General features: G+C 35.7%; 1 protein-coding gene across 5 annotated transcripts in view; it reads right to left on the bottom strand.

Annotated features, from left to right (window-relative positions):
* The window catches only part of LOC108737595 (nucleolysin TIA-1), a 744,862-nt gene extending 732,893 nt beyond the window's left edge, over positions 1-11,969 (bottom strand). For 4 of the 5 annotated variants that reach the window (XR_003231829.1, XR_003231832.1, XM_025978009.1 and 1 more), the window contains exon 1: positions 11,786-11,969. Coding sequence is in view for 2 of the 5 variants with exons in the window: in XM_025978009.1 (XP_025833794.1) it covers positions 11,786-11,866 (81 nt within the window). In the remaining 3 variants the exon portion in view is untranslated. The remainder of the gene's footprint in view (positions 1-11,785) is intronic. The other variant, XR_003231830.1, reaches the window with a different exon arrangement.
* Between the last annotated feature and the right edge of the window lie 7,642 nt (positions 11,970-19,611).

Here is a 19,611-nt window from a genome sequence, read left to right as displayed (position 1 = left end):
CTCTACGTTGCATCCCCAAGTTGATATTATTATTATTTTCCCAATAATCACAGAGACAAAATTATTTGATGGCACGTCTATGACCTGATTAAACTTTTCTTTATAAAAATGGCACGTCGATACGTAAAGGTTCGCCATTCCTATCCTAAAGGATAAACAATAGAGTGAAATTATAATAGGTTTTGTTCCGATCCCAGTAATAGTCGAGCTCGACAAATGGACATAATTAATTGATTTTTGTTTGCTGATTGATTAAATGTGTGTAGAATTATTTCATTAAATACTGACAGAGCATAACATAGACTTCTATGAAAAATATTACGAGAAAGCGTAATAAGGTCAACGGAGTTAATCAGGACGTCTGAAGAAGCAGAAATATATCTCCGAAACGTTACGTAAAATAACAAGGTGTATTAACTAACTTTCCTGTTCCCCTACAATCCTCGGAAAAATAATTATTATATGCTTTAATGTTGTTAAAGAAAAAAAAAAAGAAAAAGGGACAGTCACGTAGATTACTGCCGAGAGTCATATTTTATATCCGTTTCCACCAAAAAACCAGCTATTGTGTAGTTTCTTCGAGGTTAGCGTCTTTTTCTACTTTTCCGTTACCTACAACCCAACAAAACGATAAAAGCGAATAAATCTGTATTAATACAGATAATTATTCGTTCTAGTGTCTTAATGAGACTGATCAAAAGGAGAGGCTGTACTTAATTGTAGCACTCAAATTTTTCGTTTCTTTGGTTGTGAATATAAATCAAAAAAACAATCGTGGTGTTGCGTAAATTAAATAATAGCTTTTTCGTATTCTGGTCTGATGAAAAATGCGAGTGTATTTGTACTAATGTTGTCGTGAAGACATTAGTGGGGTGGGAATAGTGATATAAATCGTGGTAATGGATTTGACCGCTTGACAGAATTGTTATTCAACGGCAACCCTCAAACACTAACTTCCGAAATAATGAACCCGTATGAACTTTGAGAAATGAACACTGCAGATGAGCTAATTGTCTGTGGCTGCGAATTCAGAACCATTACTATCTGGCGTATTACAACTCGATTTTTGCTATTTACAACCCTTGCTTTTATACATTCGCGAAAACTACTCAATATTTCTATTCCTACATATTAAACGCTGAATATCGAAATTTATTTTTCACAACAAAAGAAAACTAGAATCTTAATATTGAAGCGTGAAAACGGCGAAATATATTGACTTTCGGAAATTCGGAATCTGAAGGATTGAAGTTGGGATTACTTTACGATTCCAAGAAAAAGATCCGAAATTGCATTCAGCATAACTTTAAAAAACAGTCATTAAAATCTATAACTGATTAGGAATTCTGATGACATTAGAATTCAAGGAATTACAAGTAAAACCAGGTGTCCTTACTGTGATGTAAGCTATGATATTCAGCGGTTTAGGAAGAAATCCTGCAATTATTATACTCTTATAACTGACGATGAATGTAGAGGTGACTAGAAATTGTTATAAAAAACCCATTATTAGCATAAAACAGACTAAGAATTCTGTGATGGATATTCAGCGGGTTATGAATAAGGTTAGCAATAATTTTAGGCCTACAACTTACAGTGCAGAAACCAGACACCTGCACATGAATCTACAGCCAATAAGAAATTGTTATAGTTTCGGGATATACAAAGTGCATTTAATGCTAGGTATTTCTTATTAAAATTAATTCTGGAGATTACGATTTGTTTACAGGGGTAATTGGATAGAGTAAAATGATTGCCAAAGTGAAATAAATCCAAGCAGGCGTGCATTGTTTGCATATGCGGCATTCTGTAACAAAAGGCGTCGACCGCTTTGGTTTTTGGTACAATTTGGTTCGCGTAATTAAAACACATGAATGCGACGTTTTATTAGCTTATACCTTAACAGCCCGAGCAATTTAATTATCGCAACTTAGTGCACTTACATAATTTAGTGTTTTAGATTGCAAAACCGAATAGTACGGCTCAGCATGTAACCTAGATTTTGCCTTTTATATACCAACGGAGATTGCTGCAATTTAATCTAATTAAGCATCGAGTTCGAAAGAGGGAGTTCAACGAGTATAATGAAAGATGACAAACTGTCACCGGAAGATCTTTCTCACTTTGGATTTTAATTGTTCGGCGGCGGGGGATAGTAAACAAAATTATAGCACTCTGTCCTTATACGTATAAGAAATTCGATATTTTTACTTTCGACGAAATAAAAATGTTATATCGTGTTTTTCTTCTTTTTTGAAGTAGCTACACGAAAAGAAAACACTTTCAGTTAAATCAAAGGCGCATTGGGTTCGTCACTCCTGATACATTTTTAATTTTAATGAAAGAAGAGTACGAATTCCCTAGCGAGATGTAACGGGCATTTTCTTCCCGGGTGCCCTTTGCATTTATGAATATTCATGCCCATTCGGCTCAAGATGTAAACGAATCATACCGAATGGAAAAACTACAAACATTTTCTCTCAAATTTCCTCGCCTTTCTTTTATATAAAGGTAAAGGGGAAACTTCTGAATATCAATTCCAATCGCATAAAATACACTGATAGCTGCTCTATGTTGCTTCCCTTTTACAGCTTTGTTCACTTTTTAATAAAAAAAAATATACATCTACATACTTACATATATGTGTGTAGACGTTTAAGAAACGATACTGTAATAAAAAAATTATTTACATTTTATTTACACGTCTACCATCGTTTTACTATAGTGTGGCTTTTTAAGAATATATAAATTACAAACCATTTACACACCATTTGTCAGGGCAAAACAAAGCAATGTGAATCATGAAACGGTTTACTTTATATAGGACATAAATCATTAAAAAAAGAACTGATGAACATAGAAACAATGAATTAACAGAAAAGTAGATTTACAACCATTTAATTTCGGAAAACCATTAATTTATGTTTAATTCCAAAATTGTTCACACTAGAAACAAGACTATTAACTTTAAATTTTTTGTTTGCTTACATAGTAATGATCTAATAATTCACCAATATCTAATAGTAAATCTAACCTCTGATGGGTTGTACATATTAATATTTACGCTGGAATATTGTGCAACTCTTTAACTTTAATGGTAGGACAATTATGCATCTTTTGATGAAGTCACAATGTTGCGAAACAGTGTGTACAAAAGTGTTTTATATTTATGTGTTTTACTTTATTTTTCATTTAATTCCGTTATTGCTGTCTATGTTCCATAAACAGCATGTTTTAGTGGAAGTAAAAACATAAAAAAAGACAATCTGTCGACATTCCCCGCTAAACAGCGAGTTCTTAATTAGTTATTAGATTAAAGTTGGCATTGTATGATTTTGGTAGGGAAACGGAGTAAGCTACTGGTTTTATAACGGGTAGGGTATGCGTTTACCCTCTTCTCTCGTTCCGTAACAAAAAGTCTCTTCTTAGACGTCATGAATTGTGTAGCGTCGTTTTGTAAAGCGGCAGCAGCACGAAGAACAAATGAACGAAGAGAGAGAAGCACCTTAGCTAGTTAGCAAAAACGGAAGGCAGCAAGAAGCAACGTTTACGCTCATGATCTATGGAAATGTGTATGCGATTGTTGGACACGCCACTGTCCCTTTAATAACTCACTTAATTTACGAACCTACAGTCCTAAAAGTCCTAAAAGTATCGACCCACTATTACATACGTATAATATCAAACTACATACTTTAAGTAAGTTGGAATTTTCATTCATAAGTAAAAGGGGTGTTTTTTGTCTTGTAAATAGCGCCACAACTCATATTATTATTGTTATACGTTTTACGCTATTTTCTGAGAGATCCCGCTAGTAAAAGAGGCAATGGAATGCCAAAGAGCTCTTGAAGGTCCTTTTCTATTATACGGCCTGTTAAAGCCCTACTCTTGTTATGATCTTTTGTTTGCTTCTCTGAATAGGCTATGAAAGTTAAAACCACTTTCGTAGAAGATTGAAAAATTTGCGTTTTAGTATTCTACAAGGAAAAAAAAAATAACAAGCGGATTTTACATTTTCTTCGAAATTAAAAAGGAAGGCAGTACATTCGTTTTAAAAATCATTTGAACAGCTGTCGAAGGCCAGAAAAATAATAATTTTCATGTATGCTGTAATTTATTCGTGAAAGGGGAGCAAGGGGACTTTATTGGCTTTTACAGCAAACGCAATTAAAATGTAAAGGGTTGTTAAGGCGGCTGTTGTCGGATGATGGTATGACTTCTTCGCTTCGTCCTGAATTTTAAACTTCAAATTACCAAGCCACTGCGTCGTTCTCATAAAATATTTTATGCCTTTTTATTCTCCCGCTACATCTTGTAGCGTGCCGACAATTTTTGGTCCAGAAGCACTACTACCTCTCAAAACTTATTTTACTCAAAAACCAAAAATATTTTGTCCAATTTAGAAATAAAAAAAAATACTCATGTGTACCAATATAAAAATTTGTTGAGATGTTCGGGATAGTCTATGAATCATGAAGTTGAATTTTGGAAATTCTTTTCTCATTCACCATCATCATTGTCATGTCTTCAACCTGAATACTGGTTGGGCACGCACCTCTACTTCTGGGCTAATCTTCTACATATTTAACTGTTTGCGAACAGCAATCTAATCTACGTCTACCTCCACCGTTCTTTTAGATCCTCTTTCTGCTTCTAATATGTCTCTAATTATCGTCACGCCTGGGAATTTGTTCTACCAATCTATTCTATGATTTTTAGCATCCTAAGACCTCATCTAAAAAGCTTCTAACATAGAGAAACATACACCTTTAATAAATAATAGTTTTTGAATTACCAAATTAACCGATCTCGAGCACAAAAGTGATTCCTTTGTGTTAAACACGACCCGTCCCTTCTCTATTTTTTGTTCCATCTCTAGTGCTTTTTCAATTAAAATTCTTTTATCGGAAAGTTTTTATTTCGAGGGACGTTGATAGTTACCATCACGAATTTGTGAGAGGATGAAGCAGTGATAATAATACAAAGATTAAATACAGAATGATACGAACTTAAATTAAAGTGCCTTGTTTTTTCATTAAAAATTGAGGCGTTGTCCAATAAGTAGATATAGAGAATTATTCTCCTTAGCCAAGAGATAGGTCTCCGTGGACGTTCTCGCCGGACAGAATGTAGAAAAAGCTGACTTTTTTTGTGACTATGTTGAGAGTACGATGAAACACATCTTATAAAATTTTGTATTACAAATATCCAGCACAACGATTATTGTTATGATTCGAAAAATTTGCGGAAGTGACGCCACGGTATGTCGAAAACAAGGGCTATAAATGTCCGGTGGGTCAACAGTAATACCAAGTAACAAAAATGTGGAAAAAAGTAAGACAGATCACCGTACAAGTATCAGATTGTGGAGGTAGATTTACAGATGAGGAAGCTATCAAATTGGTTTCAAAGGTTTGTCCGAGGTACAAGAGAAAAGTCTGTCATAGCCTGCCTCCCTTTCATTTTACTCCACCCGACTTAGTAGACAGTAGCATTAGAGAATTTTGATTAATCTCTTGCTTTAATATAATCGCAATACCTACTTATTTGACAAACTCAACATCATTTCTTCACCGAAAATTAGTATTAATTAATTTTTAATATTATTCTTTCATATATTAGAAACTATAGCGATCCGTTTATATTTCAGGTGTGTTGGATGTTATTAAAATATTATAATGCCTATTTATCTCGACAGAAGCCATGAATAATTGTCAACGGATTTAAACATACCTATAAACCCCTAACTTGGTTTTGTACGTTATTATACGGGACCGGGGATGCTATTGTAGCGGTCGATATTCAGACTGAACCAACAGAGATAGGCTTTGCTGTTACTATTTGGTTATGCAAATTATATATTTAAACGTTTCCTGACATGAGGGAAACAAAGGTAAAACGCGACTGATTCGTAAAAAAAAATTGTTTACTTATACGGCTTTTCGGGTAACAAAAAAGCTGCTTCGTTAGAACATATATTAATTGCATTTGCTATATAGTTATTGCCTTTGTTAACAGGTTGTTTTTTTCATCAGTGGCAGAAAATTTTCTGTGGGTGAATTTTAAGTTGAACTGAAGAGTTTTATCTTTCTGAAATTTTAATAGCTTTCGCACAAGAGCAGATGTGACTCTACTTCGTTATTTATCTTTCTCGTACAAAATGTAAAGGAGATGATACAAAGAAAACTTAAAAAGTAACCCCGTTTTTTTTTTTTTTAGATGGTACGCCGTGAATTTGATGTATACCATGTCTATTTTTAAACACACTCTGAAAATTTAAAAAGACAGCTCACAACAGACAGAAATGTATGTAAAGGTATGGCATATAGAAAACAAAAGCTGTGAACATTTCAAGTGAATTGTTCGACAAACAATGCATTCGAAAGGCTTTAACCGAGGCTTGTAAACGCTATAATATCCACAGACGCGTATGGATTTGCACAATTACGAGCATCTAGTGTGCACTGTGGATTTTGAACCAACAGTTTTCGAAAATGTCACCGAACGATATTACATTGCAAATAATAAATGGACTAAAGTGAAAAAGGACTGTAACAAACCACTTCTCTATTATTGGAACAATTGAATTGTAGCAGAGAACATGTGCTCGGTAATTTGATTTGGTCCCGGTACGTCACCACGATCCAAAAGCAAATCAGCACATTTTTGTGCAAACGAATGCAAAGCCAGTGGCATCGCCATGTCTGCATCCCTTACCCGTACTCATTCACACTCATGCGGCTATTGAAAAATTGCCGTCACTTAATAAAGTTGCCCTACCGGAATCTCTATTTTTTCCCTTCTTCCCCTAACTGGATAAAATCCGGTAGCATTCCAGCACAGAGTCGACTAATATCGTTAAAAAAATTAAGCGACCAAATGTGTTACAAGCACCTCCGACTTCAAAAGAAAGGAACTTAAATTTCACAAAACCATCACACCACAAGAGAAAAATCGTCAGTGTAGCGGTTTTACTGCAATTTTTCTCTAATTGGATAATCGGGCAATTTGGTAGATATTCGAGATACAAATAATTCCAATTTTTGGAACGAAGTTACAGCGGCAAATAACTAACCTACAAAAATCACCTTTGCCAGATAATTTTCTTTTCATTCCCTAGTTTTTTTTAGTGTATTAATGGCAGACCTTTTCTTCCTTAATTATTCACAAGTATTTAAAGAAAATTTTAAAGTGAAAATATCCTTTAAATAAGGAGAATTAATTCGACACAAATATTAAATTATATTACAAATTAAATAAAAATGTTCTTTTCCCTAAAGTGGCTCTAAATTCCCGAGGTTTCGTAATGCTGAGCAAAAATCGCCTACTTGCTGAGAGAGAGAGTGAATATATCTAATAGGAGTAATCTTAAAAAGCTTCGAAAGCTAACCTCTTGGTAGCCAAGGGGGACAAAATGGCAACTGCCCCCCCTTCCTCTAGCGATTCAAATCTTCATCGCATTATTAAAACATAAAATTCACGTAATCTCATGCTAGTTTAAATGAAAAAAATATTGATTTTCTTAGTTACCGTAACGTACAATTCATCTTCCATCTCGCCCTCTCCCCTAGCCCATTGATTAGCGAAACCCTTGTTAGTAGCAACTGAGTATCCTAAAATTACTATTTCCAAATATTGTGAACAAAGAGTACTTATGGAATGCATAAGTTTGTCAATTGTTTTTTTTAATTACCTAGACCAAAATTTATAAAATCAATATTTGTTGAATAATATAAGAAACATCGTTCATTCCAGGTTGGATAAACCGTCAAATAATAGAGAAAAATCGTCGCTCTACCGGTTTAATCCAATTTATAGTCTCACTTCAAATCAAAAAAAAAAATCGACTAATACCTCATAATCTAGATTAAGCCTCAAGCAGCCCTCGATATTTTGATACAAAGGAACTCAAATTTCAAAAAAGCCGACCCCATTATAAAAGAAAAATAATCAGACTAGTGGTTTAAGATATCTGACCAGGGGATGATGTAGGGTATCAAAACGGCTCATAAACGAATATTTCTTATCCCTATCAGGTTGAAGCAGACTCCTTAACATCACCATCATCACTCGCTCCGATCTTGCGACTGCCGGTCAATGGTCATTCTTTAAATTGATTGCCATTAATTTATATATCAAGTCGACTGCTATCACTTTTACCACGACTGTTCGGGAAATTGATTTCAAGTGAAACTAGCGATCATTTTTGCACCGTAAGCCGTTTCTTTCTTAGCTTTTTTCGAGAATTAGAAACAAAACATTATTGTTTATGGTGAAATTGCGATTAAACTGACATTAAAATGGCACACACAAGGGAAGTAATTTGTTACGTCGCAGTTAGATGTTTGTAAAATGTCGTGCAATTATTAATAGAGCTTTAACAAACGCAGATTAATGAAAATTAGTGAACTGCCTGATTAGCGACGCTATTAATCACTGACAAAGTTTCTTTAAACTGATATTCCTAGCTGAACGAAAATGACGGATGGCCAAAGTATCCGTCTTTAGTAACCTTTCGAGCATAAATAACAACATTTTTACTCTTGTAAATACTAAATGCATCGGTAGAAAGACAATAAATCAAGTCAACTGTTTCTAACGTCATCCTCGTCACATTAAAACCGAATGAAAACTTACACTCGACGAGATTTTGTACGAAAATAATAATTTTTAAATCAGTAAAAATGTCATAATAGTTTAAGACAGGAACCTACTTATCCCTCGGGACTCTTAGCTTTTTATATTTGAAAAGCATGCACGTTTTTTCCAATAAACAACTCCGTTTCTGTCAATACTAAAAATTGACAAACAAATCGAATAAATTACTTGTAAATACGACAGTGTCGATAAATACTGTAGGGCATGGATACAAATTTTTTTGGATTTGATCCAGCTTCAAAAATAATATTTCTGCTTCAACTTCCCGATTATCCTTTTTCACATTGATCCGGTCTGGAAACAAAGACTGCACAATTTATACAGGCTGCAGTTCAAATAAACTGTCGTGCCGTCAAAGGGGTGCACAATTCTTTTTATATTCCCCAAGTGTAACTCTGTACTGTACAGTTTACTCAGAGGTCCCCGTGTCTCCTTCCCGAGCCAGACCGACGCTCTGGCGTACCGATCAAAGGAAATTAATTAGTTAAATTCTTTGAAGAAATGCCGAGTTTCACTGAAAAATTTCGCTCAACTCCGCTGTTTCAATTCTACCCTTAATTATACTGCAACAAACGTACGTTCCGGCTGCCGCACTGAAATATGCAAACACATGTTTTATTTTCCCAAAAGAAAAAAAAAACAAAAAGCTAGTGAGAAAAAACACTCTCTCTAATGCATCAATTTATATTCATCCATTCACGTTACTTGTTTCCGTTTTATTTTAACATTTACGCAGCGGTAATCCACAAAGGACTCAACAACACAGAAACGGGACATGAAGGGGCGGGAAATTTTAATAAAAATTAAACTAGTGAAAATGAAGAAAGTCTCTGTGTAATTATACAACTTTCTCATTAACCACAACGGTTTAGAGAACCGCGTTTTATAATTATGCAATTAAGACAGCACTCGGCGTTTAGTAACGCATATTGTGCCTATTTATAAACAATGGCGGCACGTCAATATTTACCAAATATGTCATATGAATTGCTTCAATCTTTCATTCAGAATATTTGAAATAGGTATTTGAAATGGCCAAAAACAATTTAAAAAAAAAGAGACGGGTCTAAATGCCTACTTTAGAGTATACTTGGCTGCATACATGGCATGTACAAATAGTTGCATACACCTGCGTACATTAAAGTGCCTGTATATTATAAAATTATTTAAAAATTCTGAGCAAATTTGAACTGGGTACAACTACTTTTCGACTAAAACGCTATTGGTTTAGCCACATTCGCACTTCCACGCAAGTTTGATAACGTAGAAATTAACTGTTTCGTTGTTCGTTACAAATATTATTCCAATCATATTAAGCTCATACATTCGCGTACGTAATCGCGCGTCTAATTAACTAGTAATAACAAAGGGACACTAAAATAATTCGTTGTAAAATTTTGTTTATCAAAAATTCAAGGTGCTCATTGAGAATTACTATAACGATAAAGTAATAAATATGGGAACCTTTTACAATAAATAATGTACGGCATATGTTTTTTACGTATTAAAAAAATAACGCTCAACGCATTCAATATGTACAATTAAATGCGCTGTGCAGTATGTGTGTATAAGTCATGCAATGAGACATGCACCAAAATTCGAAAAATAACTAAATAAGTGAATCGAAAAAATAATTTTATTGTTCAATTTTTACACTATAAAATGGCAATCAGGCCAAGAATGTCAATTTCCGTTTGCCACATGTCTTATTGATGATGATACCTAGTTGTTTGAACACGTTTTGTTTCTTTAGATTCGCAAGAAGTGTAAGGAGTAAAAGTAAAAATTTGCGTTCTTTATGTAAATGCAGTCACCAAGCGATTTTTTTGTTTCGCTTTCAGTTTATTTCTTGCTTTGTTGCTAAGGCAAAATTGGTAAAAGGGCTCAAGCTGAATTGTTTCGAGTGTTAAAGGAACACAAGCATTCTGCAACGCGTTAAAAGAAAATGAGAAAAAATGGATTACACCGCATTCTAAAGAAACCATTTCTCTCAAAGCCGATGTTGGATTTTTAGAACGAATTCAATTTTACTTCCTTACAGAAAGCTTTGTGGACATATACAACCCATACAAACATACATACATATATATATNTATATATATATGTTACACCAAAGGCCCAGAATACAAAAGTTGCAAACAAAATTTAAAGCATCGGGAGATTATCCAAGAATGTCAAAATTTCATTTTTGTAATGAGGAATTGAAACCGCGCGAAAGTGAAAAAGGAATGACAAACGTTAATATGAAGAGTATACTAGGAGCTTTTTACCAATTTATAATTCTTTGTAATTCGTCGTTGACAAAGGTATATTATGTCTCTACCACAGTCTGACATTTATTGGATTACGTTCGTGTTATACATTTCATAAAAGCATCATATATCAACTGCTCCTTGCGGGAAGATACAACACAAAAATAATTAATACACTGTTACCAAAACTACGTAGAAAACTGAAGCTTGAATTTCACTATCTAATAATTTATACTTATGTGTGTGGTTTATCATCAGAAACTCAGTGGACGGTTTAAAAACTTAAACTTGAATGGGGTTTCTTATAAGTAATAGCAAAAATTTTGGATTTTTAAATCAACAAAGCAAGGATTTTATTAAATTTCAAGTTGTATCATGTCTGCTTTTATCAGTGTTAGAGACGGAACAATGGACTGTTAGAGTATGCACATGCAAACATAATGTGTGCTTTGGGGTTACCTATTACAATTCGGATATAATCCAATTCTGCTAAAAGCGCATACCTCTACCTAATAACTTTTTTCATTTACTTTGTTTACTATTTGATGTTGAAATTCCACATAGCCGCAGCGCGTTATTCACTAAATGCGCATACACTTTTTCGAATCCGCATATCTCAAAAAATATCACAAAGAAAATTATTAACAATTCAGTACGAAATCCTCTAATTTGCATTATAGCCGTGGACGAAAAGAACTAATAAATATTCATACGAAGTGGTACATATAACGACTAAAAATAAAAATAAGTAGTTTAAAATCCTTTAGCTTAACGTGATATTCTCCCTCTCAAATTTCTAAAACCCTTTTGGTTATTTGCATGCATATTCAACAATTAACAAACAGAAGCGCATAAAAATGAGAAATGCATGATACCTTGGATGGACTACAGGAGTTCTGCAAAGAACCGGTCATAGGAGCAGCAATATTAGGGACAGAGAATGGAACAAATAGCATGGGGGCTGCGTTGACTTGAACTGCTGCTGCTTGCTCGGTTCCTCCACTCGTAATATCTCTACTGCACCCGCAAGTGCTCACCAGGAGCTGAGGAAGTTGTATTCCAGCCGTGGTTGCAGGACCAGCAGCACCTACGTGGTGCACCGGCTGAGATAAATTCTGATTTTGATGTTGACACTGACACTGAATCTTCTTCACTGCGATCGAGGACGAAGGATATGGCTGAACGCGATTAGCGGCCGCCACTCTTGTACGAACAGGACCTTGAGCAGATGATGACGATGTTGATGATGATGATGACGATGCTGCTGCTGCACAATTGCAATTGCAGACGTGAACGTTGGATGATGCAGATTGATTCGCTTTCCACGCAGTGCAAGGGCACACGCCGATCAGGCTGTAGCCCACGAGGATCGGTGAAGGAGCCAAGGCAACTGATTGTTTTTGAACAACTGAAGGAAAGAAAGGATTGCTTCTTGACAATCCTAATCGCACCCTACAGTTAGCGAAAGTCTACAGTATACTTCCGAGATGCATCAGTTTAATGTCCTTCCTTAAAGTTATCATCGTTAATGTAACTGAAGCATGATATTTGCATACATTTCATATAATAATCCATCTCAGTGAACATGGGAAATGCCAAGAATTAAAATGAGAAGAAAGACAAAGAAGGATAGTTAAATTTCGCCCCTTTCCATATTAGACCAACAAAACTTTTTTTTAAAGTAGCGCTCAGTGTTGGCCAAGTTGATTAAGTGTCAAATCTATTGGACGCCAATTTTGTTTGAGCACACGCGAAAAGTTGACGTATGCGTATACAGGAGACTGATCATGTCACAAGTCACGTGTTTGTTGTTCACTTTACGTTCGTGATCATTCGTGGCAAATCGACATTCGCGCTTAAAAAGAAGTTCATAGGTGAGCGGAAGTTAAGTTTGAGTGATGCGTTACGCGTACCTACAACACGAGGTTTCGTCTTGAGGATCAACTTAATTCAAATGCAGCCGACGAATGGACGGGAAGTGGTGCAGTGGAGGACCGAGAATCTGGCGCGTTTTATCTAACAGTCACACGATAAATAAACGACGCTAGTAAAGTAGCGTCGGGACGGTGGTGGTAGCACAGACGCCTGCGGCAGCCGGAGGCGGCAACGCGCGCTTGCTAGGCGTGTCACGGCCGCCTTGATCCCTCACCAACCAAGCCGGCTCAACATAACTACTACAGTAGAGAGAATCAATGAAAATTATCTTCCACCACGAGGATTCTGTATATGAAACTACATTTTTTTTATTAGTATATTTCACCTTCTCAATCGAAACTTTTTAATTCACATCCGTACCATGACCTATACAACTCATTCTTCATCCCCATCAGTCGCCCAGGGGTAACTGTCAACCAAGTCACTTGGAACACCAAAGAAATTGTTATGGTTATGCTTTTTTTATCATCCTAGGAACTCATTTAACAAAATTAGATCCAAATGGTTTCTACAAGGTGAGTAATCCTTTCTGGCAACCTGATACAATTGATTCATCATATACTAGATACTGACATACTAGAAAATGATTGACGAAGTGCAGGAATTCGATATTTTTTGAATTTTGGAATGCGGACATGACAGAAGGGGAAGAATGCATGGAGAGTGACATATGAATCAATTTCTTTGTAATAGTTTTGATAATTTCAATGTTGGATCAAATCCAGTGAGTCGCGTAATAAAAGGGGAGGCACCAGTTGTCACTATTACAACACCCGAATAACTTTCGTACATAAACTGACTGACAAGTATTATAACTCCCCTCCTTTTGAAGACAAAGGAACAAGAAAAGAAAGATTAAATTATAATGCACTCGCATCGTTCCCGAGATGATTCGAAGTTTACGACTTCTAAATTTGACGAATATACCTAAGAAAGGCACGAGTTGAAATAAATCGAGTCAATAGCTTCAGGAAATTAGCCATAAACTTTCCCCCAAATTACCTCGCAAACTCTTCAAAGCATGAATGAAATATGTTTATTGGTACAAGTAACGATACGGAGTGTTCCATCAATGGACAGAAAAATCTAAAAAGGCAGACATTTGGAGCATTTTGTATTGATTGGAGTGTGTTCCACTCATGTTAACTTTAACAGGTAGTTGTAATAGTGTCGAATAAAAACGGAAATTGTTGATCTGTCTTATAATATTTAATCATCATCATCATCATAAGGTCCTAAAACTGGTTGGACACGCACCTCCACTCTTTCCTATCCTGAGCTAATCTTCGCATTTCCTTAGAACTAGAACATCCCATATCCTTAATTATTTACGAACAGTAATATAATCTAGGTCTACCTCTAACTCTTCTTACTCCCGTGTCTGCTTCTACTATGTCTCTGGCTGGATCTTCATACCTGAGAAGGTGTCCTACCAACCTATCTCGCCTATTTCCTTTTGTTTTACTTTTATTTATTTTCATGCAGTACTGTTTTTGATTCCATTTGATTTAATGCTTTCTCTAATTCCTCCTTGCTAGATGCTAATACTGCAAATCTAGGCATACCAACCTTTTGCCCCTGTATATCTATCTATATAAATTCTAAAACACACAGGGTATTTGGACTGTGGAATGAGTTCAGTTAATGTTAATTTTAAGAGAAAACTGTAATGGTATGTAAACAAAGTTTGCTGATCTGTCTTTTAACGTATCGTAATAAAGGAATGCGTCCAAGTCTATTACTTTTGCAAACAGACAGAATGGGTCGTCACATCTTGACTGACGATTAAGTCCACCAATTTCCTGGGGACGGCGCTTGTGGTCTGTTTGCACAACAGGTCCACTGTTATCGACAGATAATGCGGCAACAGCTGAGGCGTTATACGATGTCCTACGTGGACAACACCAAACCCCTGTCATTCCACCTTCATATTCGTAAAGCATTCTTTCCAATATCCACATTATATATGTGTGTACAGTACATGTAACATAAGTTGAGAGTATTGATTTTGCACTTTTGAAAATTAATCTAATAAAAGTTTAGAATGTCGAAGTGGCTGTTGAGCGATAAACATTTGGAGATGTTGAGCTATTTCACGATCGAGTCGTCCTTGCGTCATTATTCATGTGTTGTTCCTGTTTTATAGATGCTAGTTGGTTATGAGCCATTTATATAATGGGCACGTATGTAGGTTGTCACACCCTGAGATCAAGCTTATGGCTTTATCGCTGTGAATTGTGTAAAAGCAGGCGTCAGGTGTGACGCTTTGTGGTCGGTTGAATTACGACGAAATGCGCACATGTTCCACAAAAATGACTTTTCGAATTTGTGAAAAATATTACGCTACCAACTGCCTGACTCCTTTTACCTTCCTCTAGATATTCTTTTATTGTTCCAGTCTCAACATTTTTAACCCGAGAAAGGAATCTTGCACACACGTTTTATGTGACGTTTTTAATCGTTTTACTTTTCTAATTATTAATTACACTTAACTGTTACATTTTTATTAGTGAAATGTTTCATTAGTCCTTTTACTTTGTACGACAGCATTTAATGTTGTAGCAACCAGAATACGTAACAGGAAAAGCTCATCCATAAAAGTTCTCTCAATTCACATACGTTACCAAAGTGGCCGTANTTTATTTCTTTCTGTCTTTTTTTTTGGTACGTAGAATTAATTATTTTTTTTGTTTTATATATTTGTACTAAAGACATAGTGTGCAATTAAAAGATGAAACGAAATGAACGAAATAAATAACTGTTACATTTTTATTAGTGAAATTCTTCATTAGTCCTTTTACTTTGTACGACAGCATTTAATGTTGTAGCAACCAGAATACGTAACAGGAAAAGCTCATCCATAAAAGTTCTCTCAATTCACATACGTTACCAAAGTGGCCGTATGACATGGAACATTAACCCTGTGAAAAATGTTTCTTAATTTCTTTTTTCATCCTCTTTCTTTGCCGTTTTTCTGTAACTGCTTTTGTATTATATAGTATACATATACGCACAAACGTACAAACGCACTCCTGTAAACGCTTAATATTTTTTTATGTGCGTCAGCAACAACACAAAAAAATAAAAGATGACATAACGTCGAGGTTTCGTCTTGAGGATGGATTGAATTCAAATGCAGCCGACGAATGGACGGGAAGTGGTGCAGTGGAGGACCGAGAATCTGGCGCGTTTTATCTAACAGTCACACGATAAATAAACGACGCTAGTAAAGTAGCGTCGGGACGGTGGTGGTAGCACAGACGCCTGCGGCAGCCGGAGGCGGCAACGCGCGCTTGCTAGGCGTGTCACGGCCGCCTTGATCCCTCACCAACCAAGCCGGCTCAACATAACTACTACAGTAGAGAGAATCAATGAAAATTATCTTCCACCACGAGGATTCTGTATATGAAACTACATTTTTTTTATTAGTATATTTCACCTTCTCAATCGAAACTTTTTAATTCACATCCGTACCATGACCTATACAACTCATTCTTCATCCCCATCAGTCGCCCAGGGGTAACTGTCAACCAAGTCACTTGGAACACCAAAGAAATTGTTATGGTTATGCTTTTTTTATCATCCTAGGAACTCATTTAACAAAATTAGATCCAAATGGTTTCTACAAGGTGAGTAATCCTTTCTGGCAACCTGATACAATTGATTCATCATATACTAGATACTGACATACTAGAAAATGATTGACGAAGTGCAGGAATTCGATATTTTTTGAATTTTGGAATGCGGACATGACAGAAGGGGAAGAATGCATGGAGAGTGACATATGAATCAATTTCTTTGTAATAGTTTTGATAATTTCAATGTTGGATCAAATCCAGTGAGTCGCGTAATAAAAGGGGAGGCACCAGTTGTCACTATTACAACACCCGAATAACTTTCGTACATAAACTGACTGACAAGTATTATAACTCCCCTCCTTTTGAAGACAAAGGAACAAGAAAAGAAAGATTAAATTATAATGCACTCGCATCGTTCCCGAGATGATTCGAAGTTTACGACTTCTAAATTTGACGAATATACCTAAGAAAGGCACGAGTTGAAATAAATCGAGTCAATAGCTTCAGGAAATTAGCCATAAACTTTCCCCCAAATTACCTCGCAAACTCTTCAAAGCATGAATGAAATATGTTTATTGGTACAAGTAACGATACGGAGTGTTCCATCAATGGACAGAAAAATCTAAAAAGGCAGACATTTGGAGCATTTTGTATTGATTGGAGTGTGTTCCACTCATGTTAACTTTAACAGGTAGTTGTAATAGTGTCGAATAAAAACGGAAATTGTTGATCTGTCTTATAATATTTAATCATCATCATCATCATAAGGTCCTAAAACTGGTTGGACACGCACCTCCACTCTTTCCTATCCTGAGCTAATCTTCGCATTTCCTTAGAACTAGAACATCCCATATCCTTAATTATTTACGAACAGTAATATAATCTAGGTCTACCTCTAACTCTTCTTACTCCCGTGTCTGCTTCTACTATGTCTCTGGCTGGATCTTCATACCTGAGAAGGTGTCCTACCAACCTATCTCGCCTATTTCCTTTTGTTTTACTTTTATTTATTTTCATGCAGTACTGTTTTTGATTCCATTTGATTTAATGCTTTCTCTAATTCCTCCTTGCTAGATGCTAATACTGCAAATCTAGGCATACCAACCTTTTGCCCCTGTATATCTATCTATATAAATTCTAAAACACACAGGGTATTTGGACTGTGGAATGAGTTCAGTTAATGTTAATTTTAAGAGAAAACTGTAATGGTATGTAAACAAAGTTTGCTGATCTGTCTTTTAACGTATCGTAATAAAGGAATGCGTCCAAGTCTATTACTTTTGCAAACAGACAGAATGGGTCGTCACATCTTGACTGACGATTAAGTCCACCAATTTCCTGGGGACGGCGCTTGTGGTCTGTTTGCACAACAGGTCCACTGTTATCGACAGATAATGCGGCAACAGCTGAGGCGTTATACGATGTCCTACGTGGACAACACCAAACCCCTGTCATTCCACCTTCATATTCGTAAAGCATTCTTTCCAATATCCACATTATATATGTGTGTACAGTACATGTAACATAAGTTGAGAGTATTGATTTTGCACTTTTGAAAATTAATCTAATAAAAGTTTAGAATGTCGAAGTGGCTGTTGAGCGATAAACATTTGGAGATGTTGAGCTATTTCACGATCGAGTCGTCCTTGCGTCATTATTCATGTGTTGTTCCTGTTTTATAGATGCTAGTTGGTTATGAGCCATTTATATAATGGGCACGTATGTAGGTTGTCACACCCTGAGATCAAGCTTATGGCTTTATCGCTGTGAATTGTGTAAAAGCAGGCGTCAGGTGTGACGCTTTGTGGTCGGTTGAATTACGACGAAATGCGCACATGTTCCACAAAAATGACTTTTCGAATTTGTGAAAAATATTACGCTACCAACTGCCTGACTCCTTTTACCTTCCTCTAGATATTCTTTTATTGTTCCAGTCTCAACATTTTTAACCCGAGAAAGGAATCTTGCACACACGTTTTATGTGACGTTTTTAATCGTTTTACTTTTCTAATTATTAATTACACTTAACTGTTACATTTTTATTAGTGAAATGTTTCATTAGTCCTTTTACTTTGTACGACAGCATTTAATGTTGTAGCAACCAGAATACGTAACAGGAAAAGCTCATCCATAAAAGTTCTCTCAATTCACATACGTTACCAAAGTGGCCGTATGACATGGAACATTAACCCTGTGAAAAATGTTTCTTAATTTCTTTTTTCATCCTCTTTCTTTGCCGTTTTTCTGTAACTGCTTTTGTATTATATAGTATACATATACGCACAAACGTACAAACGCACTCCTGTAAACGCTTAATATTTTTTTATGTGCGTCAGCAACAACACAAAAAAATAAAAGATGACATAACGTATACGTTTTTCCATATGTACGTGTAGAGAAGTTAAAGTAAAAAATAAACAAGTAATAGACAGTTTTACTAAAATTTTTATTCCAAATCCTCGACAACTTCCTTTCGATCGAATGAGGTCTATTTAATGATTAAAGAAATTACTAATCTAAAAGTTATATTTTAACCATAAACTAACTTATATACTCCTGCAATTAAACAAAAATAAGGGGAATATTAACTAAATTCAAATCATAATATAATGATGCTATTCCAATTCTGGTCTAAAAATCGTCGTGAGTTGGAATTTTTTCCTGCCTACATCCAGCATCTGAGATAGGACCTCTGAAGAAGTTCGTCACTCATGCTAGCGAAACGTAGCAACTCAACAAACGACGGCCTTAAAACCCGAATTAGAACGGTTTGAATGTTTCATTTATTTCAAAAATTTTCAAAAGAGATAACTTCCTGTTTTCTGATAAAATTTAACCGTCAAACAATTGATGCATTTGATCTGCGATAAGGGAAGGCAGAGTACCTATACAGAATGAAATTGCAGTGCACAAATTGTCGGTTTAAAACATTCTCTGCGTCCAGAATAAACGGTAACGGTGGCGGTGGTTCAGAAAATAAAAGAATATGCGGCGGGAGCGTAGCGAGTTCGTTTAAAGATTAAAATTTTGATTGCTTTTTTCGCGATGCGGCGCTCTAACGTCGATATGCCGCGGACGAACTTGGAACTCGGAGTAATTCTTAAAATTTACGCGAGCCAAGTGCAACGAACCGCTTAAATCCTAATTTGTCTCCGTGGAAGAAGCAAAGGGCCGCAAATATAGACTTT

The sequence above is a fragment of the Agrilus planipennis genome, unplaced genomic scaffold (assembly GCF_000699045.2).
Source record: "Agrilus planipennis isolate EAB-ADULT unplaced genomic scaffold, Apla_2.0 scaffold15, whole genome shotgun sequence".
NCBI lineage: Eukaryota > Metazoa > Arthropoda > Insecta > Coleoptera > Buprestidae > Agrilus > Agrilus planipennis.
Note: the sequence above shows the minus strand (reverse complement) of the source record. Positions and strands in the feature narration are given on the sequence as shown.